We start from the raw sequence: 22,141 nt of genomic DNA, 5'->3' as shown, positions 1-22,141 counted from the left end.
TAAAAATTAAAACTAAAAATTAAACTCCTAATCACTTACACTCATAGAACTGTAAAACGAAAAGAAAAATGTATTATGAAAAAAACGACAAACCCAGCAACATTTAAGTAAGCACCTCTCATTTACTGACATCGTTTTCGGAAACTCTGTTGTCCTTTGCAAAGTGACTATGTTTCAGAGCCTGACAGCGCAGATTATTTTAAGTTGTTTTGTCAAACTTACTACCCTGTCCCATGTGGAGACCTCGTCTCACCGGCACTTTGTTTCAGCTGGGGTGCTCTCTGTTCAAACGGGACCTCCTTTGGCCTCTCGCTGGTACATCTCTGGCTTGGTGCCCGCTTAACAATAACCGTAAGTCTCATCCCTGAAACTGTGTGGCCAATGGTCACCCAGATGATCTGGAACGTGTTTTTACCACTATCCCTCCAACATTATTATTGTTAATACAATTATCATTGGGGGAGGGGGGAACACAAAACAAAAATTTTCATAGGGATCTCATGAACCCCACTTTGAGAAACACCACAGTACAAAATCAAAACGGTGAACAAAGCCCTGCAGTGCCAACCCTTACCTTGCTATCAGCCTCATCTCAGGTTATTTTTCTCCAACTTACTCCAACAGTAGTGAACACGAAGTAATTCTCCAAGTTCATCCTGATATATTATTCCCTTAGGCCCTCTTGTGTATTGTAATGTTGTCCGGAGTGGCCCTGAGAACCCTGGAATTTCCTTCCTCAGTTTCAGCTCAAGCATCTTTCCCCCAGGAAACCTCCCCTGATCCCTGGCTGACACTGAGGCTCCTCCTCCTAAATCACCACGCAGTCCTCACACCTTCGGTCAGCACCGGAGGGGGGGGGGCATCCTACTGGAATTGGTAGCAGGCAGGTCTGCCAGCTGGGCTCTATGCTCTGGCAGGGACGTGGGACAGCCAGCGCTCAGTACAGCGCTCGGCACAGAGTAGGTAGGTGCTCATAAGCATCTGTTGGAGGAACAAATCCATTGTTAAAGCAGCCAAAGGAGGAGATGAATTTGGAGGGTTGTTTGAGGATAACTTTATGACATTGGTATTAGCAAGTTTTTCTGAATTTTTAATTAACTCACTAATGAACTAATTTTTGGTAAGTCCCCCTGAGCATATTTTTCATTGATTTTTATAGAGTGAATGGAAAGGAAGGAGAGAGACACACAGAGAGAAACATCGATGTGAGAGAAACATTGATGTGAGAGGAATATATCTACTGGCTGCCTCTGCATGTGCCCTCCTGGGACTGGGGGTTGAACCTGCAACTGAGGTATGTGCCCTTGACTAGAAGTGAATCCATGACCCCTCAATCCACAGGCAGATACTTTAACCGCGGAGCAATTATTAAAGGAAATTATAACTGAGGCTACGCAGCTCAAAAATGGTGACATAACCAGGAAGATGGCGTTTCTCTTCTAATCCACAGGAAGCTGGTGTTCTCAGAGTCACAGGGGGACACAGAGAGGGCTGAACAAATGGGCCTTGCCAGGTTCCTCCCTGTCTACCTCGTTCAGGTTAAACTGTAGTTTTCTGTGATGCTTTATCTTTTTCTGGAGCGGTTGTCTATCTAAATGCCTTTGAGGCAGTTGTGAGAGGAGGTTCAAGTTTCTTTCTGAGTAGTTGGATTTTTAAAAACCAACAGAAATCAATATCCCAAAAGGCATGTTTTGGGGTGGCAAACTCCGCTTCCCCTCGATGTGATGGCATATTGGCCTTACTGTGCTTCCGCTTCTGCTGTGTGAGCAACTGCTAGTGAGATTAATTGTGACAGCAATGCACACAAGGCCACTGTCAGAGGAATGAAACCATTGCAGGCGACCAGTGCTTCTGTGTTGAAAATGCAGCGGAAACATCCTTGATTCTATTTTATTTTTTGAGATATTGAACCAAATTTTCTTTTTCTATTCCCATTTCCATTTTTGTCTCACCAGCTGGGGTAACTGCAATATTTAATTCAAACAGGCTGCGCTACAAACCAGGCAGTTAATGAGATGTGACCACCCCACAATCAGTTGTTGACGAGAGGCCCAAGTGCACAGCTCACTGGGGCAGCTCGAAGCTGCAGCCTGAATGGGCTCTCATATGATTAACATTTTCCACTTATTTCCTCTCACTGCCTCATTTGGATACTACTAAAGACGAAAAATGCTGGGTAAAATCAGTGTCCTCTCAGCAATGCAGGCGGAGAAAAATCCTAGGCGTGGCCCAGGACTGTGTGTGATCGTACTTTGAAACAATGCTGTGGGGAAATACTGTGTGGCCCAGGAAAAGGGTTAATGTTAAAGTCCAGATCAGTTCAATTTTTTTTTTTTTTTTTTAACAAACTGGCTATGTCAGTAGCATGCTATGTATGACACAGGAAAGATGATGATGATGATTATTATTATTATTTTAAATATATTTTTTATTGATTTTTTACAGAGAGGAAGAGACAGGGATAGAGAGTTAGAAACATTGATGAGAGAGAATCATCAATCAGCTGCCTCTTGCACACCCCCTACTGGAGATGTGCCCACAACCAAGGTACATGCCCGTGACTGGAATCGAACCTGGGACCTTTCAGTCCCCAGGCTGACTCTCTATCCACTGAGCCAAACCGGTTTCGGTAGGAAAGATTTATTTTAAGAGGGAAAGAAAAATGGGCAATGTAGAAACTATGTATGGAACAGATTACCTGAACAAAATGACTTACCCAATAGGAAATTAAAGTTCTCAAGTAAGGGTAGAGATCAGTGATTCCAGAGCCAATCGATTCAGCAGCCCCGTAAACCATCAACACCTCAGGTTCTTCATTTTGCTTGTGTCACCCTGCGAGCTGCGTGGCGTCCTTGTTAGGTGCTGACTCGGCGGTTATGACAACGTCGCCTGTGAGTATGTGAGGGGCAGGGGTGGCTGAGCGTTCCAACAGCCCGCAGGCAGGTGCAGGCACAAAGCGATGCCGCCTTGCACCTTGTGGGGCTGCTCTGATGGCCAGGGGAGAAGCTGAGAGGGTTCTCCTCCTGTCCTGGGGCCGAAGCCTTGCCCAGTCTGTCTTAGTTCCCTAGACTGCCAGGACTCAGGAGCATGAACGGGTGGCTTGAAGCAACTGGAATTTATTGTCTCATGGAGACTAGAAGCCCGGCATCAAGGTGTCAGCAGGGCTGTTCCCTCTAAAGTGACTAGGGTCTTCCTTGCCTCTCCAGCTTCTGGCCGCTGGCTGGCAGGTTTCTGGGTTGCCACAGCCAAGCTCCATTGTCTGCCTTCGTGGTCACATGCGCTCTCCCCGTGTCTGTCTGCACACGCCTTGCTCTTGTAAGCACACCTGTTGGTTTGGATTAGGGTCCATTCGTTATGATGTCATCTTAACGAATTCCATCTGCAAAAACCCTGTTTCTAAATAAGTTCACATTCTGACGTATGGGGGTTTGCACTTTAACACATCTTTCCCCCCCCCCCCCCCCGACACAATCCAATCCCAAACAACTCTCTGAATACTTAGCAGCTCTCATCTATAGTAAATAATTCCAAATCCCAAGTTAATCAGCCAGTCATTTGATACCTACAGATCTGCATGTTACAGGTGCTGGCTTAGTTTGAGAGCTCAGCCTTTCCTCTCTCTCTCTCTCTCCCTCTCTCTCTCTCTCTCTCTCTCTCTCTCTCTCTCTCTCTCCCTCCCCCCCCCCTTAGGTGTCTGAGGCATACACAGTTCTTTCTGAATGTACCAAGCATAACAAATTGCCTTCCCACATAGGCCCTCAACACCTTCAGAATTTTGTGCTGTCCTACCTGCTCTCTGGCATTTATTATTATTATTATTATTATTGTATTATTATTATTATTATCTCCTGAGATGTCTGACCCAGGTTACTTCCCTCAACCTTCTGTGTACATTGAGCCTCTGGTCTCCCAGCTTGTGAGTTCAGCCTGTAATACATGTATTCTCTCTCTCTCTCTCTCTCTCTCTCTCTCTCTCTCTCTCTCTCTCTCTCGTTCTCTCTCCCTCTCTCTGTCTAAATCTATCTATATTATACTCACACTCACACAGTCTTTCCGTTAGCCATGTTATTGTCTCTTTTCTCTTCCATTGTCTCCTGACACCCAATTTCTTATAGTAAATAATAGGAATAACAGTGTCTGACATTTGCATGGAACTTTGAATGTTATATTTTAAGTGCTCACACCTACCTGTGAGGATGCCAGTTAGGCATCATTGCATTGATCTTACGCATATGGGACCCAAGGCTCTGCCAAGCTAAGTGCCCAGGGACACCAAGTGGATAAGTGGGTAGTAGTAACGGAAATCTGTAGGCTGTAACTCACTGAACTGAGGGATTTTCAAAACAACCCACGCCCACCGACATATTGGTATTGCTCAGCTAGTATTTGCCATCAGACTTATGCCAGATAATATCCTGGTCTGTAGCAAAAAGGGATACAAACTTAATTTATGTTTATATGTATTTTTTTTATGGCAGGGGCTTAAGGGTAGTCGATCCTTTCCTACCATCACACATATGTAAGAATTAAACTGAATGTTTGGCTGAAACCGGTTTGGCTCAGTGGTAGAGCGTTGGTTTGCAGACTGGAAGGTCCCGGGTTCGATTCCGGTCAAGAGCATGTATGTTGGTTGCGGGCACATCCCCGATGGGGGGTGTGCAGGAGGAGGCTGGTTGATGTTTCTCTCTCATCAACGTTTCTGGCTCTCTATCTCTCTCCCTTCCTCTCTGTAAAAAATCAATAAAATATAAAAAAATATATTAAACTGAATGTTTGTAAATCACTGGAACCCAAGACAAGGTTAACCAACGTTACCATTATTGTTTTCATTGAGGACATGTGTAGACTATGTTAAAATAACATACCTTTGGAGTCAGACCTTAAAGTTAATTATATGCACTGGTGTGGCCGTGCTGATTGTTAGAATCTTCTATTCTGGATGGGAAATGGCTGCTGCCCAGAAGTGTTTCTCAGCCCCCAGAGGTGCGTGTCTGTTTCCCGGGAACACCCAGACCTTTTCATGGTCCGGTAACCGCAGGGGTGAGGCCTGGCGAGAGGGAACCAAAGCCCAGCTCCAGCACCTGAGCCCGCTGATGGTCAGAGAGTAGAACGTTGTGCCTGCTAAGCAATGGGCAGTGGGAAGGAACTTGCACTTACTAAGGACCCACTAGTGCACCAGGAACTGGGAAAGGTGCCTTTACAGCACATTGTTTTACAGTACTTTATTCTCAGCTCTCTATCGTAGATTTATTTTCTCCATTTTATCACCGAGGAAAATGAGGCCCAAAGAGGTGTAGGAAACATCGTGCCTAACAAATTTGCAAACTTAGGGAGCACGGGGGCTGTTTTGCTTTTCAGAGAGCCTGAGAATGCAAGCCCCATTTTGCAGATGAAGAAACTGAAACAGGGCGAGGATGCTCTCCATGCTACTTCAGGGCAGACGTGGCCCAGAATTCAGGTCCCCCCTGGCCTTGTCCTCTTTTGCTTTCATGTGTTCCTATGGGATGTTCTGTGTGGAACATGTGTGCTGAGACAGCTCATACAACAAAGACATGCGGAGACGTGGCGTAAGAATACTCTGATACTGGCGTGTGAGACACATAATTAAAAAGATGTGCATGAAGGGACCTATCACCTATAATTTATAGGTTGACTACACTTGCAATCTCACCAATGGGAGAAGCAGCCCATCTATTAAGGATCTTGCCATCTTATAAAACAGCCAAAGGTCTGTTTTTGTATTAGAAAGCAGACTTTGTGGATAAAACAAACATTTGCTTTTTAAAAAATTTATTTTTTTTCATTTTTACTTCCATCTGCTTCTTGTTGCAAACAAGAGCTAATCAGCTGAGCAGAGAAACAGATGTGCTGTGACAGCTCTCTCTGCCTGACAAAGGGTCCTTGACAGGGAATGGTTGCCATAGCAACCAGCTTACACCAAAGCAGGCATTTTGCAACCACTCTTGCCTTCATTAATGATGGCACTCCTAGCTAAACGATACAACGATGCTATTTTCTTTGGCACTGCCAGGACTAGAGATGACAAATGAGATGTTTTGTGTCAAAGGGCTGAAAAAGCCATAAAAGACAGAGCTGAAATATTATTGCCATCATTACCATTTTGTTCCCTAAGCTCTAACTATGGGTTGGTTTTCAAATAAGAGTGAGAATTTATGGAGTGCTTACTATATGCCCAACACTAAGTGCTTTCTGTGAATTAATTCATTTGTAATCCTCACAACAACCCTATAAAGTCAGTGCTATTTCTAGTCTAATGTTTTAGATAAATACATCACAGAAAGCACGGTTCTTATCCTTGGACAAGTTAGTAGGTGGTGTCACCAGGATTTGAACCCAGAAATTTAGTTGCAAAATCCTCTCTCTTAACCACTGTACTAGAGCAACTTATTTGTGACCACCAGTGTACCTGACAAGATGTAAATTGTTTTTCTCCAATTTTTAAATTATTTTAAATTAAGGATTATCCTTTCTAATATGTTGAGGAAAATGTAATATTCCAACATGACGCTAGAAGTCAATGTAATTACTTCTCCAAAGAAGGACCTGGAAAAACAAAATAACACAAATCTTTAGACTAGAACTTAGGAGGTTTGGATTTTAGCTTTAGTTCTGCCATTTATTTTTAAAAAGTGATTGTAGTGAATTTATTTTAATACGGCATTAGTTTTGGTAGAAAAGTTAAGAGAACAAATTTTGGAGTCAGACCTGGGTACAGCTTTGTAGATATACCTGCTTACGCCCCTAATCCAGAACCAACCGGTGCATGTCTCTGAATATCGCTGAGCAGTAAGATGGGAACAAGTTAAAAACGGTAGAATGAAAAGGAAAAGAAAAACAGCATCAAAGGACAAAACGCACTGATGCACTGAAAGTGTCTGGCACAGTGCCATGCTTTAAAAAAGGGGGCACGTGTTGCCTGGACCCCATCCCTCCCTACCCTGTTCTCTTCTGTAAGAAGACGAGATCGGCTTTGTTTGTCTCTGCCTCCAAGGTCCCCTCGAATTTTCGGAGAACATTTACTGTCCTGGGGGAACGCCTCTCCCAGCACTCCCATTCCCTGGCTCTGTCTGGTGCTGCTTAGGGAAGGAAGGCAGATCTCCCTCAGCTCCCAGTAAGGGCCAGTGATGACACTGCTGAGCCTTTAGGGTCTTCTTTCTTGGCTGTCTTGGGACCCCTCTGCCAGTCATGTCCCTCTAAGAAGCGGACCCTGCCTGCCTTCCCAGAGTGGTTCTGCTTTCCAGGGCCCCGAAGCACAGCCCAGGCGCTTGTCTCCTGGCGGGTGAAGGGCCCAGGGCAAAGGCGAAATGACTGGGTACAGCCCTAACTTTTAACTTCTGCTCCAGCGATAGCTCCCTTCTGAGCTGGAACACTGTGGGGCGATTGAGTCATATGTCATGTGTCAGTGTGGAGGTGGGAGGCTGGCCCTGGAGGGGGTGGTGACATGTCATCACTCTCCTCCTGGTGGGACTAAATATAGGGCTGAAGCCCCCAGAGGGGCAGAAGCACGTGAGGAGGCCCTTATCTCCCTCCCACCCCTGCTCAGTACTAAGCAGGGAGTGTCCAAGTAATGGCCTCCTTGAGCATTTGGAACTTTCCAGCGTGTCCTCCCACCCATCTTGCTGTTTCCCCTCTTCATCCATCGAAGAGGAAGAACCGATGCTGTTCCCGTAGGGGCACAAGTGTTTGCTGAAGGAATGTCAGAGCCAGCCTCCGTTCCTCCTGAGCTCCAAGTCCCAAATTATCTGATGCTTCAGACCCTCCTCTACCCTGCACAGGGCACAGGGCTCAGCCCCAGGAGAGGGAATCCACACCGAAGCCAAACTCTGCCTCTGACTGGTGGTTGCTGGGCTGTCAGAAGAAAGCAAAGGCGGGTGGGCAGTCAGCATTAGGAACGGGACCCCAGAGGAGCCTTGAGGCGGGGGTGAGTGGGTGTGTGTGTGGGGGAGAGGGTCAAAGCAGGGGCAGGTGGGGGTGGGCAGGCTAGTATTCACGTGTTCTTTATACCCCAGGTTTTTTCCACACCTTCTTTAGTTTTAGGAAGTTAAAGGAAATAACTCATTGATGGGAATGCATGGCGTTCCCAAGGGCATATCCTGGTTTGCATGGTGACATCAGCTGGAGGGAGGACAGAATCCAGAGACTGCTTGCAGATGAGGCGTTATGACCATGTGGGAACACTCAGATATTCTGTTTGATTTGCTATTTCCCCTTTTAAAGAATGTGTTGTGGAGGAGAGAAACATTTCCCCTCACTAGTTTCTTACTGTGGGCTCATGCTTCAGTTCTATGACCACTAGCTGTGTGACTTAGGACAAGTTCTCTAACCTTTCTGAGTCTGTTTCTTTACCTGGGGTAATAATACCTGACCTAACAAGCTGTAAATGAACGGAATTGTAGGACTCCTACTGGTTCTTTCCTTAAATGTACTCTGGGAGAAGTGGGGTACTCGTTGGCAAGGAAGGGAAAGTGAGGGGACAGAGGAGGTGAGAGATGGCAGGACTATATCTGCTTAAACGGCGGGTGCTCATGTGCTCGTATATGGGAGTTACTGTGGCTTTGGCTGCTGGAACGTGAAGTCTCTTTGGCAATGACCCATCATTCTTTGTCTTATAAAAATTCCCAGGATTAGTGCAAGTTACTATGGAAAACAGTATGGTGGTTTCTAAAATAAATGAAAAAATAGAACTTAAGACCCAGCAATTCTACTTCTGGGTATTTATCTGAAGACATTAAAAAAGATACGTGCATCCATATGTTCATTGCAGCGTTATTTACAATAGCCAAGATATGCAGGTAACGGAATGCCATTAGTAAGGCGAATGGATAAAGAAGATGGGGTATATGGGTATAATAGAATATTACTTGTCCATAAAAAAAAAGAATGAAATCTGCTGGGACCAGTTTGCCTCAGTGGATAGAGCATTGGCCTGCGGACTGAAAGGTCCCGGGTTCGATTCCGGTTAAGGGCATGTACCTTGGTTACGGGCACATCCCCAGTAGGGGGTGTGCAAGAGGCAGCTGATTGATGATTCTCTCTCATCGATGTTTCTAACTCTCTATCCCTCTCTCTTCCTCTCTGTGAAAAATGAATAAAATATATTTTTTAAAAAAAAGAATGAAATCTGACCATTTGTGACAACATGGATGAACCAAGAGAGAATTACGCCTAGCAAAGTAAGTTAGACAAAGACAAATACCACGTGATTCCTCTTGTATGTGGAGTCTAAAAAAGAAAGTAAACAAACAATATTGAAACAAATTTATAGATCAGAGCACAAACTGATGGTTGCCAAATGGGAAGGGATTAGGGGACTGGGTGAAAAAGGTGAAGGGATGAAGAAGAACAAATTGGCGGTTACAAAATAGCACGAGGATGTAAAGCACAGCATAGGAAATATAGTCACTATATCGTCATAACTATGTATGAGGCCAGGTGGGTACTAGACTTATGGGGGGCATTCATTTTGTAAATTATGTAAATGTCTAACCACTCTGCTGCGCACCGGAAACTGATATAATATTGAATGTCAAATGACAAATAAAAACAAAACAACAAAAAAGAACCTGAGGAGATGCCTCACTTGGGAGGGTAGAGGTATTAATAGAACCATAAACCTCACTCCTGATTTGGCCACATACCAACTATATGGCTCTAAACAAGTAACCCCTCCCCCCAGGACCCCAGTCTCCTCCTCTGTGAAATAAGGGGGTTAAACTGAGGAATTCAAAGGTCCCTTCCAGCATCCATCTCTGGTGGGGAAGCTGCTGGAGCAGGGAGAGCAGTGACATTATCCTGGGTCTCCAAATGTGCTCCTTCAGAGTTTTTTTTGAGTATGAAGGACAAATATAAGCATTTGGGCTCATTGATTTACCTTTCCCGGGGGAATTCTGTGGACATTGGTCCTGAGTTTGAGAACGAGGCTTACCATATGGTTAAGTATAAGTGACACACTCCCAGGGCTTCAGGGAATTTACGTGCAAAAATCAGTGCTGTGTGCTGGCCTCACCCCCAGTTCCAGTCCCCTTCTGCCCTCCACCAGCCGTGGTGGGAAGTTGGTGTTGTGGGAGCGTACTCTGTGTTTTTAATTCAAAGCTTGTTTGATTTCTTTAAAGTCATAAGCTGAATGTTACAACCCTGAGAAAAGTCTGTAGAACACCATATTTTATTTTCATTAGAGAACTTTCTGAATTTCATAACAGTATAATTTAAATTATTTCTGACAATTTCTTAGTGTGCACCATATAGACTCAATTCTAGCCTTAAGTTGAGTTTTATGAAAGAACTACCCCCCCAATTAATTTCAGTTATATTAGTCCACATCCCCTTTGCAAAAACACTCAAACAAATCTCAAATATATCTTCTCTTGAGGTTAGATTTCATCCAAAGGAAGATATTTCATTGTTTTTTTCAGTATCTCAGCTTGTAATGCTTTAAAAATGTTTGTAAAATGTTTGTAAAAACTGATGAATAATATTTGCCATTGGAATACTGTATTTATAATTGCAATTCTAATTCCAGAGCAGTTCTATTTTAGAAGTCTTTATCATCAGTAACATTTATCAATTATGCTTCATGAATTACATAAACAAAATTAAGAATCCTATTTGCCTTCCTGCCTTTCCGCCCATCTTATTTGACAGTTTGTGGTTGTATTTTTGGACTCAAGGTCAGCCAAGGAGTATTAGCTTTAGGTCTGTTTGCTTATCCTCTTTTTAAAGCTGAATTTAGCTCTTGACACAACAGCATTTCGACTATGTACTGAATGAAATTTTAATTTTGGCCTTTGGTTATTTTGGATCACATGATCAATTCTAATAAGGTGACAAGTTAGAACATATAAGGCAAACGTAATTGCATTTTTAATGACATTTTAAAACATTAGTGAGAAAATGAAATAGTCTGCGTAAAGTTATTGTTTTTAAATTTAACAAATTATTATATGAGTAAAACATATTTTTCCTTATAGTAGATAGTGCTATTATAATACTATTTGCTTGAAAGTATTGATTAAAATCATGTTCTTAAAAGAGATTTTTATCTCAGTGGTTCTTTGATATATAATTTGGTAAATGGCTCCAGTTAAATAACTTGTTAGGGAAACCTAGGTTTTCTGATACCAGAGAACATGTGTTGACTTATTTTTAAAATCCCCATTCACATCCAATCTAATAAAGGTGAGCTTCTCAGATAACAAAGACCTGGAGATGAGGAGAGACTGTTCTCTCAGGCTCATATAAGCCCAGATCTTTCTGTAAGAGGTAGAAGATGAATCTCACTCCTATCTTGGTAGCTTTAGCCTAAGCCCTGCCCTTGGTCTAGGCTGAAATGACATTGTAACCATGTGGCATTTCACGGGGTCATGAAGGCCTGAGAAAGTGAAAGTACTACCCTTTTTAGCCTTATGCTTCCAGTAGGAAAGGATATAGTTCTGAAGGGAATTTCTTTCATTCTCTTGCGTGAATCTCATGGGAACCTAAATTTATAATCAAGACGCCATCTTTAACCTGCCAACTTGTTGATGAAGAATCCCAACTGCCAACAAATGACTCTGGAGGAGGGAAATACACCCTTGAAAGTTAAGGCAAACCTTTCCATACTTATTTACTTTTTCAAGACAAAACCCCCAAAGTTTGCTCTTTTTATTATAGAAATAATTCACTCGTTCTGTAGACATTTTAGAAAATACAAAAAGGTTCAAAGTAGCAAGTAAAAAAAATAGATAGTATTACCAATACAGCAATGGCCCATTGCCATCTACCACTCACATTGTGGTACCATTTGGGAAGCAGCCTTGTCATAGACAGTGTGTCAGACAAGGCCCTTGAGAGAGGGTTGCTCAGTTTGCATGGGAAGAAGAGGTGCAGGAAGACTAAATAACTTGCTGAAGTTCTCCAGTGAGGGGGTGGCCAAACCAAAACGAAGATGCCTGCCTCGGGGATTTTCTCTCGGCAGCCAGAGGGAAGAGCTACTGACAGTTGTCTCTCTGCCTGTCCTAGCTGGAGGCTGGGGAAGGGCCAGCCGGCCTCCACAGAACTCCTCTGGCTAGGCCTGCGGTGGATGAGGAGATGATGTGTCTAAGCAGTTGTGTTATCAAGTTTCGGGTGCAGTTTCCCCCTGCACACTCCTTCGGGAGAGGGGAGGAATGTGCTCTCTGTGGGGCAGGAAGGAGGGACTGGGGCAGATTTAGAAAGTTCGGAATTTTGGAACTTGTTATTCTGAAGAAGGCTAAAGAGAACTGCCCTGCAATCAAACAACGTTGACTGCTACTCTTGGTTCCAAAGACAGTAGAGTTAATCTGTTAATGAGAACTTACTGCCCTCATTCCCCTCCAGAAAGGAAAGTTTTTGGCAGCCAATGTGGCACTGATCGACGTATGTGAGGCTCAAGCCCTCCTCTGGGTAAAATAGCTATTGGCATGGGCACTGAGGCTGCTTGTGCATAGCTATTGCTAGTGTCAGACCATTAGTGCTTCTAGTTTTCCTAAACTAAGCAGAGTGAGTGTAAGTGTACTTAGAGAAGCCATACATTCATATTTCAAGGTGGGAACCTGAACATGCCCCATTAACCAGCATCCAAACAATTGCTGTCGCTGGAGCTACCGTGTTTTCCCGAAAATAAGACATCCTCCGAAAATAAGACCTAGAACATGGAAAGATAAGACATCCCCTGAAAATAAGACCTAGCGCAACTTTGGGAGAAAAAATTAATCTAAGACACTGTCTTATTTTCGAGGAAACAAGGTAAACTTCCTTAGTGGAGGCATTATCACAGCGACCAGCCTCTCTTTATAGACCATAAGAACGTCTACAAAATATTGCTAACAAAACTCCCCAAGATTCCAGCCATCTAGTTAATACCCAGAACCATCTACTGTTTACTCTAGCTAATTGCGTGGAGAGGTTAGCCTTTCAGTTTGAGATACAACACCAGAATCACTTATGTGGGAATCATGAAGTCATGGAATATTAGAACTGGAAGAGATAGTAGAGATTATTCATTCCCACCTTGTCACTTGTACATCTAGAAAGTGAGGTCCCTATAACTAAAGAAGGGACTTAGCTAAGGCATCCAGCTGGTAAATAATGGAGTTCAGACTTTTTAAATTTGAATCCAAAAATTTTTCAATATAGCTTCTCTGATGAGGACCGCAAGTTAATGTGAACAAAATCTTTACCCTGGGTTATGTCTGTTTGCTTCAGGGGTCATTTTGATGAGCTCATCAAGGCTTTGGCCCCTCTAAAACAGAATAAATGATGAGGTTAATGATAGATTAACATCAAATAGGTAAAATTATTCATTGAAACTCAGAAACAGCCCAGCCAGCATGGTTCAGTGGTTGAGTGTTAACCTATGAACCAAGGGCTCAAAGCTCTATTCCCAGTCAGGGCACATGCCTGGGTTGCAGGTTCGACCCCCAAGTAGGGCAGTGCAGGAGGCAGCCAATTAATGATTCTCTCTCATCACTGATGTTTCTATCTCTCTCCCTCTCTGAAGTCAATTAAAAAAAAATATATATATATATATATTTAATAACAAACTCAGAAACAGTATAAACCTTATTGCCATACCAAAGACTATTAAAGGTGACTCTGCAGAAGCATGTGGGGTTTATATGTCCCTGAAACTCACTGAGCTCACAAGACAGTATTTTCATCTTGGTGCCATTTGGCCACTAGCGATACACTACAGCAGGACTCAGTCTCTATTTTGATTCATTTACTGCTATGCTTTTAGCCTTTGCAAGATACACTAAACATTTTTATCACAGTCCAGATACACATCTTGTGGAATATTCTAGAAAATACATCCTCTTCATATCAACCTCCAACATGATGTGGACTTTAAATTCAACTTTGGAGAATCTGTGCTTTGTGAATTGACATTTACTAGGTTCTCTATTCACCACACTGGATTAAGATAAATATACGAGTTTATTCAAGTTCTGATATACAACCTGGTATCTGCTTCTGGTACTTATATCTGTGAATTAAAACTGCCCATTTTGACTAATTATGTTGACAGCCAACAATGGAAAGTTAAAAATCTACAGAGTTCTGAAATGTAAAATACATTTACTATAATACAAAACTTTAGGTAATCACTGGAAACATGTCAGTATTTTATTGCTACCCTTTGGTGCATTCTGCTTCTGATCTTAACGGAATTTTTTCTTAGTGTATCTATGTGTGTGTGTGTGTGTGTGTGTGTGTGTGTGTGTGTGTGGCAGGGTGGGAGGGGGCAGAAGGGACATTGAGGTCCTATTAGCACAGTGATTTTTTTTCTATACTTGGATAGGGGTAGAGCTCAGACCCAGTTTGAACTTATATACTGCCTATCAAACTGACTTCTCCTGACTTTTCTGTTATTGTAAATGGCACCATTATTCCCCTGGTCACCCAAGATCAAAATATCAGTGTTTCTTGGTGTATCCCTTCCACAAAATTGCCCATATTAAAGCCTTCTCCAAGTCCTGAAACACTTCCCTTGAATTCTCTTACACACCTATTTTTAAAAAATATATATATTTTATTGATTTTGTACAGAGAGGAAGGGAGAGAGATAGAGAGTTAGAAATATTGATGAGAGAGTCATTGATCAGCTGCCTCTTGCACACTCCCTACTGGAGATGTGCCGCAACCAAGGTACATGCCCTTGACCGGAATCAAATCTGGGACCTTTTAGTCCCCAAGCCGACGCTCTATCCATTGAGCCAAACCGGTTTTGGCTTACACACCCATTTTTAAAAATATATATATTTTTGAATTTTTACAGAGAGGAAGGGATAGGAATAGAAAGCTAGAAACATCGATGAGAGAGAAACATTGACCAGCTGCCTCCTGAACACCCCCCACTGGGCATGTGCCTGCAACCAATGTACATGCCCTTGACCAGAATTGAACCTGGGACCTATCAGTCCGCAGGCCAACACTCTATCCACTGAGCCAAACCGGTTTCTGCTCTTACACACCTATTTTATCATCTCCATTCATTCCATTGCAATCAACATCATTTATACTCCTCTGACTGAAGCAAAGGCTCAAGGTGAAGGAGAGAATGCACTTGCCTTGGGCATGGCTGCTCTTCGTGGTGGTAGAGGTGAGGTGGAGGAGTATGAAAGGAGAGATATTTTGAGTCCTGGACCTGTGTCCATGACCATCTCTCTCCATCCCTTTAATATGACTTAGAGAACGTGGGAAACCATTGCTCCACTCTCGCCTTTTCTTAGTGGAGCATCATAACAACTGATTCGGAGAGCTCTTTGAGAGGTCCCCTTCTTGTGGGGGGAAGGGAACCAAAGACCAATCAGTCATCTATGCATTCCTAATTCAGCTTTATTCTACCTAGAGATGAAAATGCTGAGCTAAGGAAAATGAGATCCCCTTTCCCCCTAAAGAAGTCATTGACTTTGGTGTTGGATTGATAGGGAATCCAATTCCAGGATGTGTTGACCTTCAATGCATCCTCTTAGAGTTCTTCTTTAATTCTCATCACACATGTTTACTCCTGATAAGAACTAATCCTGAAGGAGAGACTCCCTCAGGGAAGATGGAGTTTATGTAATAGAACTCTAAAAAAAAACAAAACAACAAAAAAACCTATTTAGTTTGGTCAAAATATGAGTGCAGAAGCTAATATTTAGACTGTTCCTTGAATGTAGTCTTCATTATTTATAGTACTTATCTGATATGATTTGCTTATTTGCTTCTCCTCTGCCTGGGTTCTAATTCTGTCCCTGACAATGCTGACAATGACTAGCAGTGGGCTCTGGGTGAGCTATTTTTTATTTAATTCTCAGTTTCTACACCTGCACCTACTTCACAGAATGATTGTGAAGATTAAAGTAAGTGTGCATTTAGCTTTCTCTTCCTAGGACCTAACACTATGCCTGTCTCCCGGATACTCAATACGCTATTTGTAAATTATTTAACTAGTGAAATTTTCTATAAATTTCTTTGGAAGACTGAGCTTAAAGAAATTTTCTGTCACACTTCAAAGCTGAGTTTTGGGAATAGAATTTGGCCAAAGGATACTTTTCTATTTATCAGACTGAGCTGAAGATAGTGTCTATCTATAAAGAGAAGCTGAAACCAGATAAATGAATATTTTATGACAGCACTTGAGAAACCTTAGGCTCTCTCCACTCCCATGTTTGGATGGGTTCTTGGAATTGTCTTCTGTGTTCCATCTAAAGTAGCTGGATGCGGATTTAAATTTCTTCCTGGAAGTCATGGACTTTGAGAGTAGACACTCTTAATTGTCTTGCTTAACCTACAGTGGTGTCCCTCTAATATCCTTAGCATTTGGAGCCTGTATCATGTATTGGATATGCTAGTATACCCTGTCTTAGGACATTTGTAGTTGCCATTTAATTATTATAGGCTCACTTTACATTTCAGTTGGCTGTAGCTCTTGTAGAGGAAGGATAGATTCTTATTTCTTTTTCCCTCACAGGAATGTATTAAAATGGTCAACTATTTCCTGGTAGATATGTCTGCAATTAGATTTGTCCCTCACATTAGGAAATGCCATTGCTGAAAGGAACAGTGTTAGATAGCCTTTTTCTGGAGATCTTTAAAAATAGTGTATTTTATCACATGATTGGGTGATGGAATAGACTCTGCTCTTGAAATTGAGGTTATTTGAACTTTAGCTTGTATTCATGTTTGAAAATAATGTGTTAAAAGTAGGACAGGAGATTCTATGCCAGGATAGTCTATTCAGAGGGTGGGGCTGAGGTCAGACCTAGGTTATGGATACATGGAGAAACATTATTCATTTCAGAAACCGGAAGGAAGTGCAGAGGGCAATTATGGGAGGAAGGGCACCTGGTCTCAGGCAAGATGGTAGACACATTTGCTGTTTTGCAAGTCTAGTTAACTGGGTCTGGCAGAGAGCAGGTGTACTAGGTTCTGTCACTGCCATAACGGTGTCACACTGTTTTTAGTGGCTCAAACCAACACACATTTATTCTCAAGGTCATTTGGCTAAAATGAAATCTCCATCTGGAAGTCTCAGAGGTGTCTCAAACTTAGTATGTCCCTACTGGAGAGCCTGCTTTTCAACCCAAACCTGCTTTTCCTACTGTCTCCCCCATCTCATTAAATACCAATTCCATTCTGAAATGGCCCAGGTCAAACACTCTTGCCTCTTCCTCAACTCATCTTTCTTATAAGTCAGCAACTCTGATGGCTCTACCTTTAAAATTACATAATCAGAATCTGATTATTTCTCACTGCTTCTAGTTTGGATTCTTGCAAGTAGCACTTAAACTGGTTTTGATTCTCCTCGTGTCCCATTTTCATGTATCCTCTGCACAGCAGCAAGAGCACTCCCGCTAACATGTATGCCAGATCTGTCACTCTGCTGCCCAGTTGGCTCATTTTGCTCAGTCACAGCCAAAGACCTTCTGATGGCCTAAGAGGGTAGGTAGGCCCATCTCGCTGCCCCTCTCCCCGGTGCTTATCTATCTCACAGATATTTGGACCACTTCACCAACAGGAACTCAAAGCTTCCTATCTGCCCATAGCCTTGGGCCATCCTTGGTCATTGAGGCAGATTTCAGATCAGACAGGTGCACCTGTCCCTCCATATCCTCTGGCTCACTCTACCTTCTCGAAACCCCATTAGATAGCCACCAGAGTCTGAGTGGAGGGCTTTTTCTGTGTCACTGAAAAAAAAGTGATAGAAAGAGATTTCCCTGCAAGGTTCCATTGAGGAACAAAGCAATGACAAGCATTTTCTGGTTCTGCTGTCAGGCCAGTTACTGAAGTGGCAGCTGCTGCTGAAATGCAATCCAGTTGTTGGGGTTTGAAGAAGGGGCAGAACTTCTTAGAAAAAGGAATGGGAGGGGGCAGTTCCTATTGTATGTTAACTACATCCATCCTCCAACTTTTTTTCTGCTCAATTGGCCACTTCTGGGGATTTTGTGCAGGAGGCAAGCATCTTTGAGAATGAGTGTTCTTTGCTGTTGATTCAGCAGCTGGAATGAGGTGAAGGATGCAGACAAAGCCTTTTCTTAAAGGATGTGTGGGCAGATGCAGTGAGGTAGCCACCCTTGTGCCTCCTCTTGCGCTGTTCTAGAGGGTTGCAATGCATGCTTATTGTACTGAACTGACACATTTTTTAAAGTTATTGACCAATCCCACTTCTAGGACTATATCCCAAGAAGCCAGAATCACCAATCAGAAAGGATATATGCACTTCATATGTTCATAGCAGCACAATTTACAATAATTAGGATTTGGAAACAGCCTAAGTGCCCATCAGCGTATGAATGGATTAAATAACTATAGTTTATCTACACAATGAAATACTACACTGCTCTAAAATGAACTCTTACCATTTGCAACAGTATGGATGGAACTGGAGAGCATTATGCGAAGCGAAATAAGCCAGTTGGAGAAAGATAAATATCATATGATCTCACTTATTTATGGAATGTAATGAACAACATAAATTGATGAACAAAAACACATCCAGAGACAAAGAAGCATCGATCAGACCATCAAACTTCAGAGGGAAGGCAGGGGAGGGGGTTAAGAGATCAACCGAAAGACTTGTATGCCTGCATATAAACATAACCAGTAGACACAAAAACTAGGGGGCTGAGGGCATGTGCTGGGGGGTGGAAGTGGCCTGGGAGAGGTCAGTGGGGGTAGAGGGGGGAAGGAGACATATGCAATACTTTATTTTTATTTAAAAAATATATATTTTATTGATTTTTTACAGAGAGGAAGGGAGAGGGATAGAGAGCTAGAAACATGGATGAGAGCGAAACATTGACCAGCTGCCTCCTGCACACCCCCCACCAGGGATGTGCCTGCAACCAATGTACATGCCCTTGATGGGAATGGAGGTCTGCAGACCTATGCTCTATCCACCAAGCCAAACCGGTTTCGGCATACTTCGAACAAGAAAGAATTTTTTAAAAAGTTGATGACCATATCGGATGATAAATCAGTCACACACACATAAGGCCTTGTTATTATTGGAATTCAACGTCAGCATAGCCAAGGGAACTGAGAAGGGACCCTAGAGGGTAGGTAGGCTGGCCGAGGGCTGTTTGCGACATCTGAGGTGGCAGTGGGGTTGATGTGATGTGTCCTGCTTTTGTCTGATAGGTTATCGCTTGTGAACAGCAGTATGACTCTTCCTATGACGCTCGCTGTGACGTCTGGTCCTTGGGGATTACAGCGATTGAATTGGGGGACGGAGACCCTCCCCTCTTTGACATGCATCCTGTGAAAACGCTCTTTAAAATTCCAAGGTAAGACACATGATGGCGCTCTTGGCTCATAAGTTCTTTGTGAAAGTGGCTGTTAGTGGGGATAATAGATCATAAACAATTTCTTTCCAAATCTGTGAAAGCCTGATTATAAAATGAACAGTATTTCTTTGTATGTATGTGTGTGTTGGGGGAGAGGAGAGGAACAAGGGTAGCGAACGTCCCTGAAAGATAACATATCTCAAGGAATAACGGGACTTGGTTGTAACAATTGCGTGTTTTCAGTACGCACTCCCATTTTTGAGATGTTCATTTTTGGTGCTTTGCATGAGAAGACTACAAATGCAATATTGGGTTAAGTAATCTAAGTATTGTGTTTTGTTTTCAATTATATAATTATTTATGTGTGTTTGTTTTTCATTTGAATCTTTCTCAAGTACTCAGGAAAATTTGGGGATGAATAAAAATGTGTATCCTGTTTTTGTGTTTACTCAGACCAACGCTAACCAGTATTTTTTAAAATGTTACATCAGTCATATGACTGTCTTCCCGTCTCTTAATTTCTACCTCAATGGGAAACTGTGCTGAAAGACGTCAGTTTGGTGTTAAATGCCGGTGTATTGTGTGTATTCACGGGGGGTTTGTACAAGAGGTTTGGTTGTTTGTCTTCCATCAGAATCCAGCCGCGGCCGGCCAGCTGCAGAAGCAGAAAGGGAGCTCCATCCTGGCCAGGTGGCCGTTGAGAGCTTTGTACCTTTCACATTTCCCTTTCAGAGGGAGGCTCTGGCTGGCCGGGAGCCGTTCAACCACTCAGGCTAATACAAGTGTTAACCTTTCCTCTCTGCGCAATCATGCAGCTATCACAGCCTTGAAAAATTTCTCCCGATTGCAATTTGCATTTCTGAGTAGGTCTATTTATATGCAGATGAGGCTCTGTGGCGTTCATCATTGTGACGCTATGTTTTCTACCTCATCCAAAGATGGTTCCCCACTCAGGACAGGGTTGGTCTTTTTGCTTTTTCCAAAGTACAACAACAGGTTCTGGGGACTAGAAGGGCAGACAAAATTAATGGCTTTTAAAATTAATAGTCTCCTGGGGGGAAAAATCTGCTGAAGGTTTAAAAGGATGTGAAATGCATGACCACACAACAGTATTGTATACATAATAAGTCAGAAAATATTGTAGAAACAGTGTCTGGGATGACTTGTGTGTGCGCTATGATATTTGGTTTAACTCTTCATCATTTATCTAATAGTTTCCCAAAGATCACAATTAAGGTGTGGCTTCTGATTAGCAAAATATTGTACTTTTTTTGTAAGAGGCCATCTACAATACTTGGGTATAGTTTTTCTTTTCTTTTTTAGTATGTATTTGTGTACAGACCAACTTTATTTCAGATGGTGATAAATGTGAGGCAGCTTAGATATGTGTGTGTGTGTGTGTACTATCTTAATTCTGAGTGCTAAAAATGTATCCTTTCCTTGGAAAAGTTCTTTGATGGAGAGTGGAGAAATTGAACACATCCTTTAAATAGGCTCTCAAGTTATTTATTTGTGTGTTTCATGAGAACCTCAGTCTCTGACTCTCATTCTCTCTCAGTCGTTTCTTTCCTAAAGGAGAAAAGCAAAGGACAATCACAGAAACCCTTGGAATCTGTTTGGTTTTGGAATCTTTCCTTCCTGTTTGGTCTGAGTGTGTTCAGGGTTTTGGGATTCCTTCCCATTGAACAGTGAAGTCTGCTTCAGAGGACTCTGGGTCCCGGATACTTCCTCCTCTGGCCTTCCTCACTCACTTCTTCTCTATAAAACCCCTTCCTTACTGGAATGAATTACCAAGAAAGGGAAAGAAAGGAAACCTTCCCTGAGTTAGGCAGGAAGGGACTTTTACGACTTACAAAGGACGTAGGAGTGGATGAAGTGCTGGTTACCTGGGAGGTGAGAGCCTCAGATGTCTACAAAGCAGGTGATCATGCAGGTTCCCTGGGCGCGGTCAGGAAGTATGAAGCGAGGCCTGCCTGGATGTGGTTGATTCCAGGTCTCCTTGCTCTTCCCCTCTCTGCCGCCACCCACCTTCTCCTTCCTTTTGACCTTCACATTAGGAGATGACACATGAAGTGATTGTGACCTGACTTTGAAATCCCGTGTGACTCGCAGTCTCTCCTACGTTGCAAACACGCAGAAATTATCTTCTGATTGGCAGAGCATCTGCTATTTACTGAACCTGTCAGCATGTGTCATCTTGGCTAATGCCTTTGCTCCGAAAAAGTCACCTCTTTCTGGCAGTTGTTGCTCTGTCTGCTGGTATTTTTCTCCGGGAGGTATAAGAGAGGAAAAGAATAGAACAGTTTCTCTGGGAATCCATGGCTTTGACAACATCCTCTCCCGAGGGCTCCTTTAAAATTCCTGTCTTAGAAGGATCTTGCAGATGACCTGGATATATTCTTCAGATTAAAAAGGAGATCTGTTTCATAGATGTAATTGCAAGAACCCATAGAGTCAGGAAAAATGTACAATTATGTTGGTTCCTTGGCAACCAAGTATCTTTTCTTAAGTTGGAGTCTTTGTCTAATGACCTTCTCGACCACTACACGTGGGGACCCGGAAGGCAGTGGGGACCAGAGTGGGTATGTTAATTGGACAAGGACTGAGAAATGTGTCTCTTGCCCATTCATTCTTGGTCAGATAATGGCCAGCACTGCCTAGGGTCTTGCTGCATGTTGAGTAGTTCCACTTCACTCCATTTCTTTCATTCATTCATTCATTCATTCAGAATGCTTTCAAGATTTCCAGCAGAAATGCCCTCGGCTGGAAGTGGATGGTGCAGAATGGCCCATGATTTTTCCTTCCTACAGAGAACTTTCCCTGCAGTACCTGATTCCAGAAAAAGAGACATT

General features: G+C 42.8%; 1 protein-coding gene across 1 annotated transcript in view; it reads left to right on the top strand.

Moving 5' to 3' along the window:
• The window catches only part of MYO3B (myosin IIIB), a 331,558-nt gene that overhangs the window by 13,433 nt on the left and 295,984 nt on the right, over positions 1-22,141 (top strand). The window contains exon 6 of the mRNA XM_036422089.2: positions 19,144-19,289. Within this exon, the coding sequence (XP_036277982.1) occupies positions 19,144-19,289 (146 nt within the window). The remainder of the gene's footprint in view (positions 1-19,143; positions 19,290-22,141) is intronic.

The sequence above is a fragment of the Pipistrellus kuhlii genome, unplaced genomic scaffold, assembly GCF_014108245.1.
Source record: "Pipistrellus kuhlii isolate mPipKuh1 unplaced genomic scaffold, mPipKuh1.p scaffold_m20_p_7, whole genome shotgun sequence".
Lineage (NCBI taxonomy): Eukaryota > Metazoa > Chordata > Mammalia > Chiroptera > Vespertilionidae > Pipistrellus > Pipistrellus kuhlii.
The sequence above is the reverse complement of the archived record's forward strand: the minus strand, read 5'-3'. Positions and strand labels throughout refer to the sequence as shown.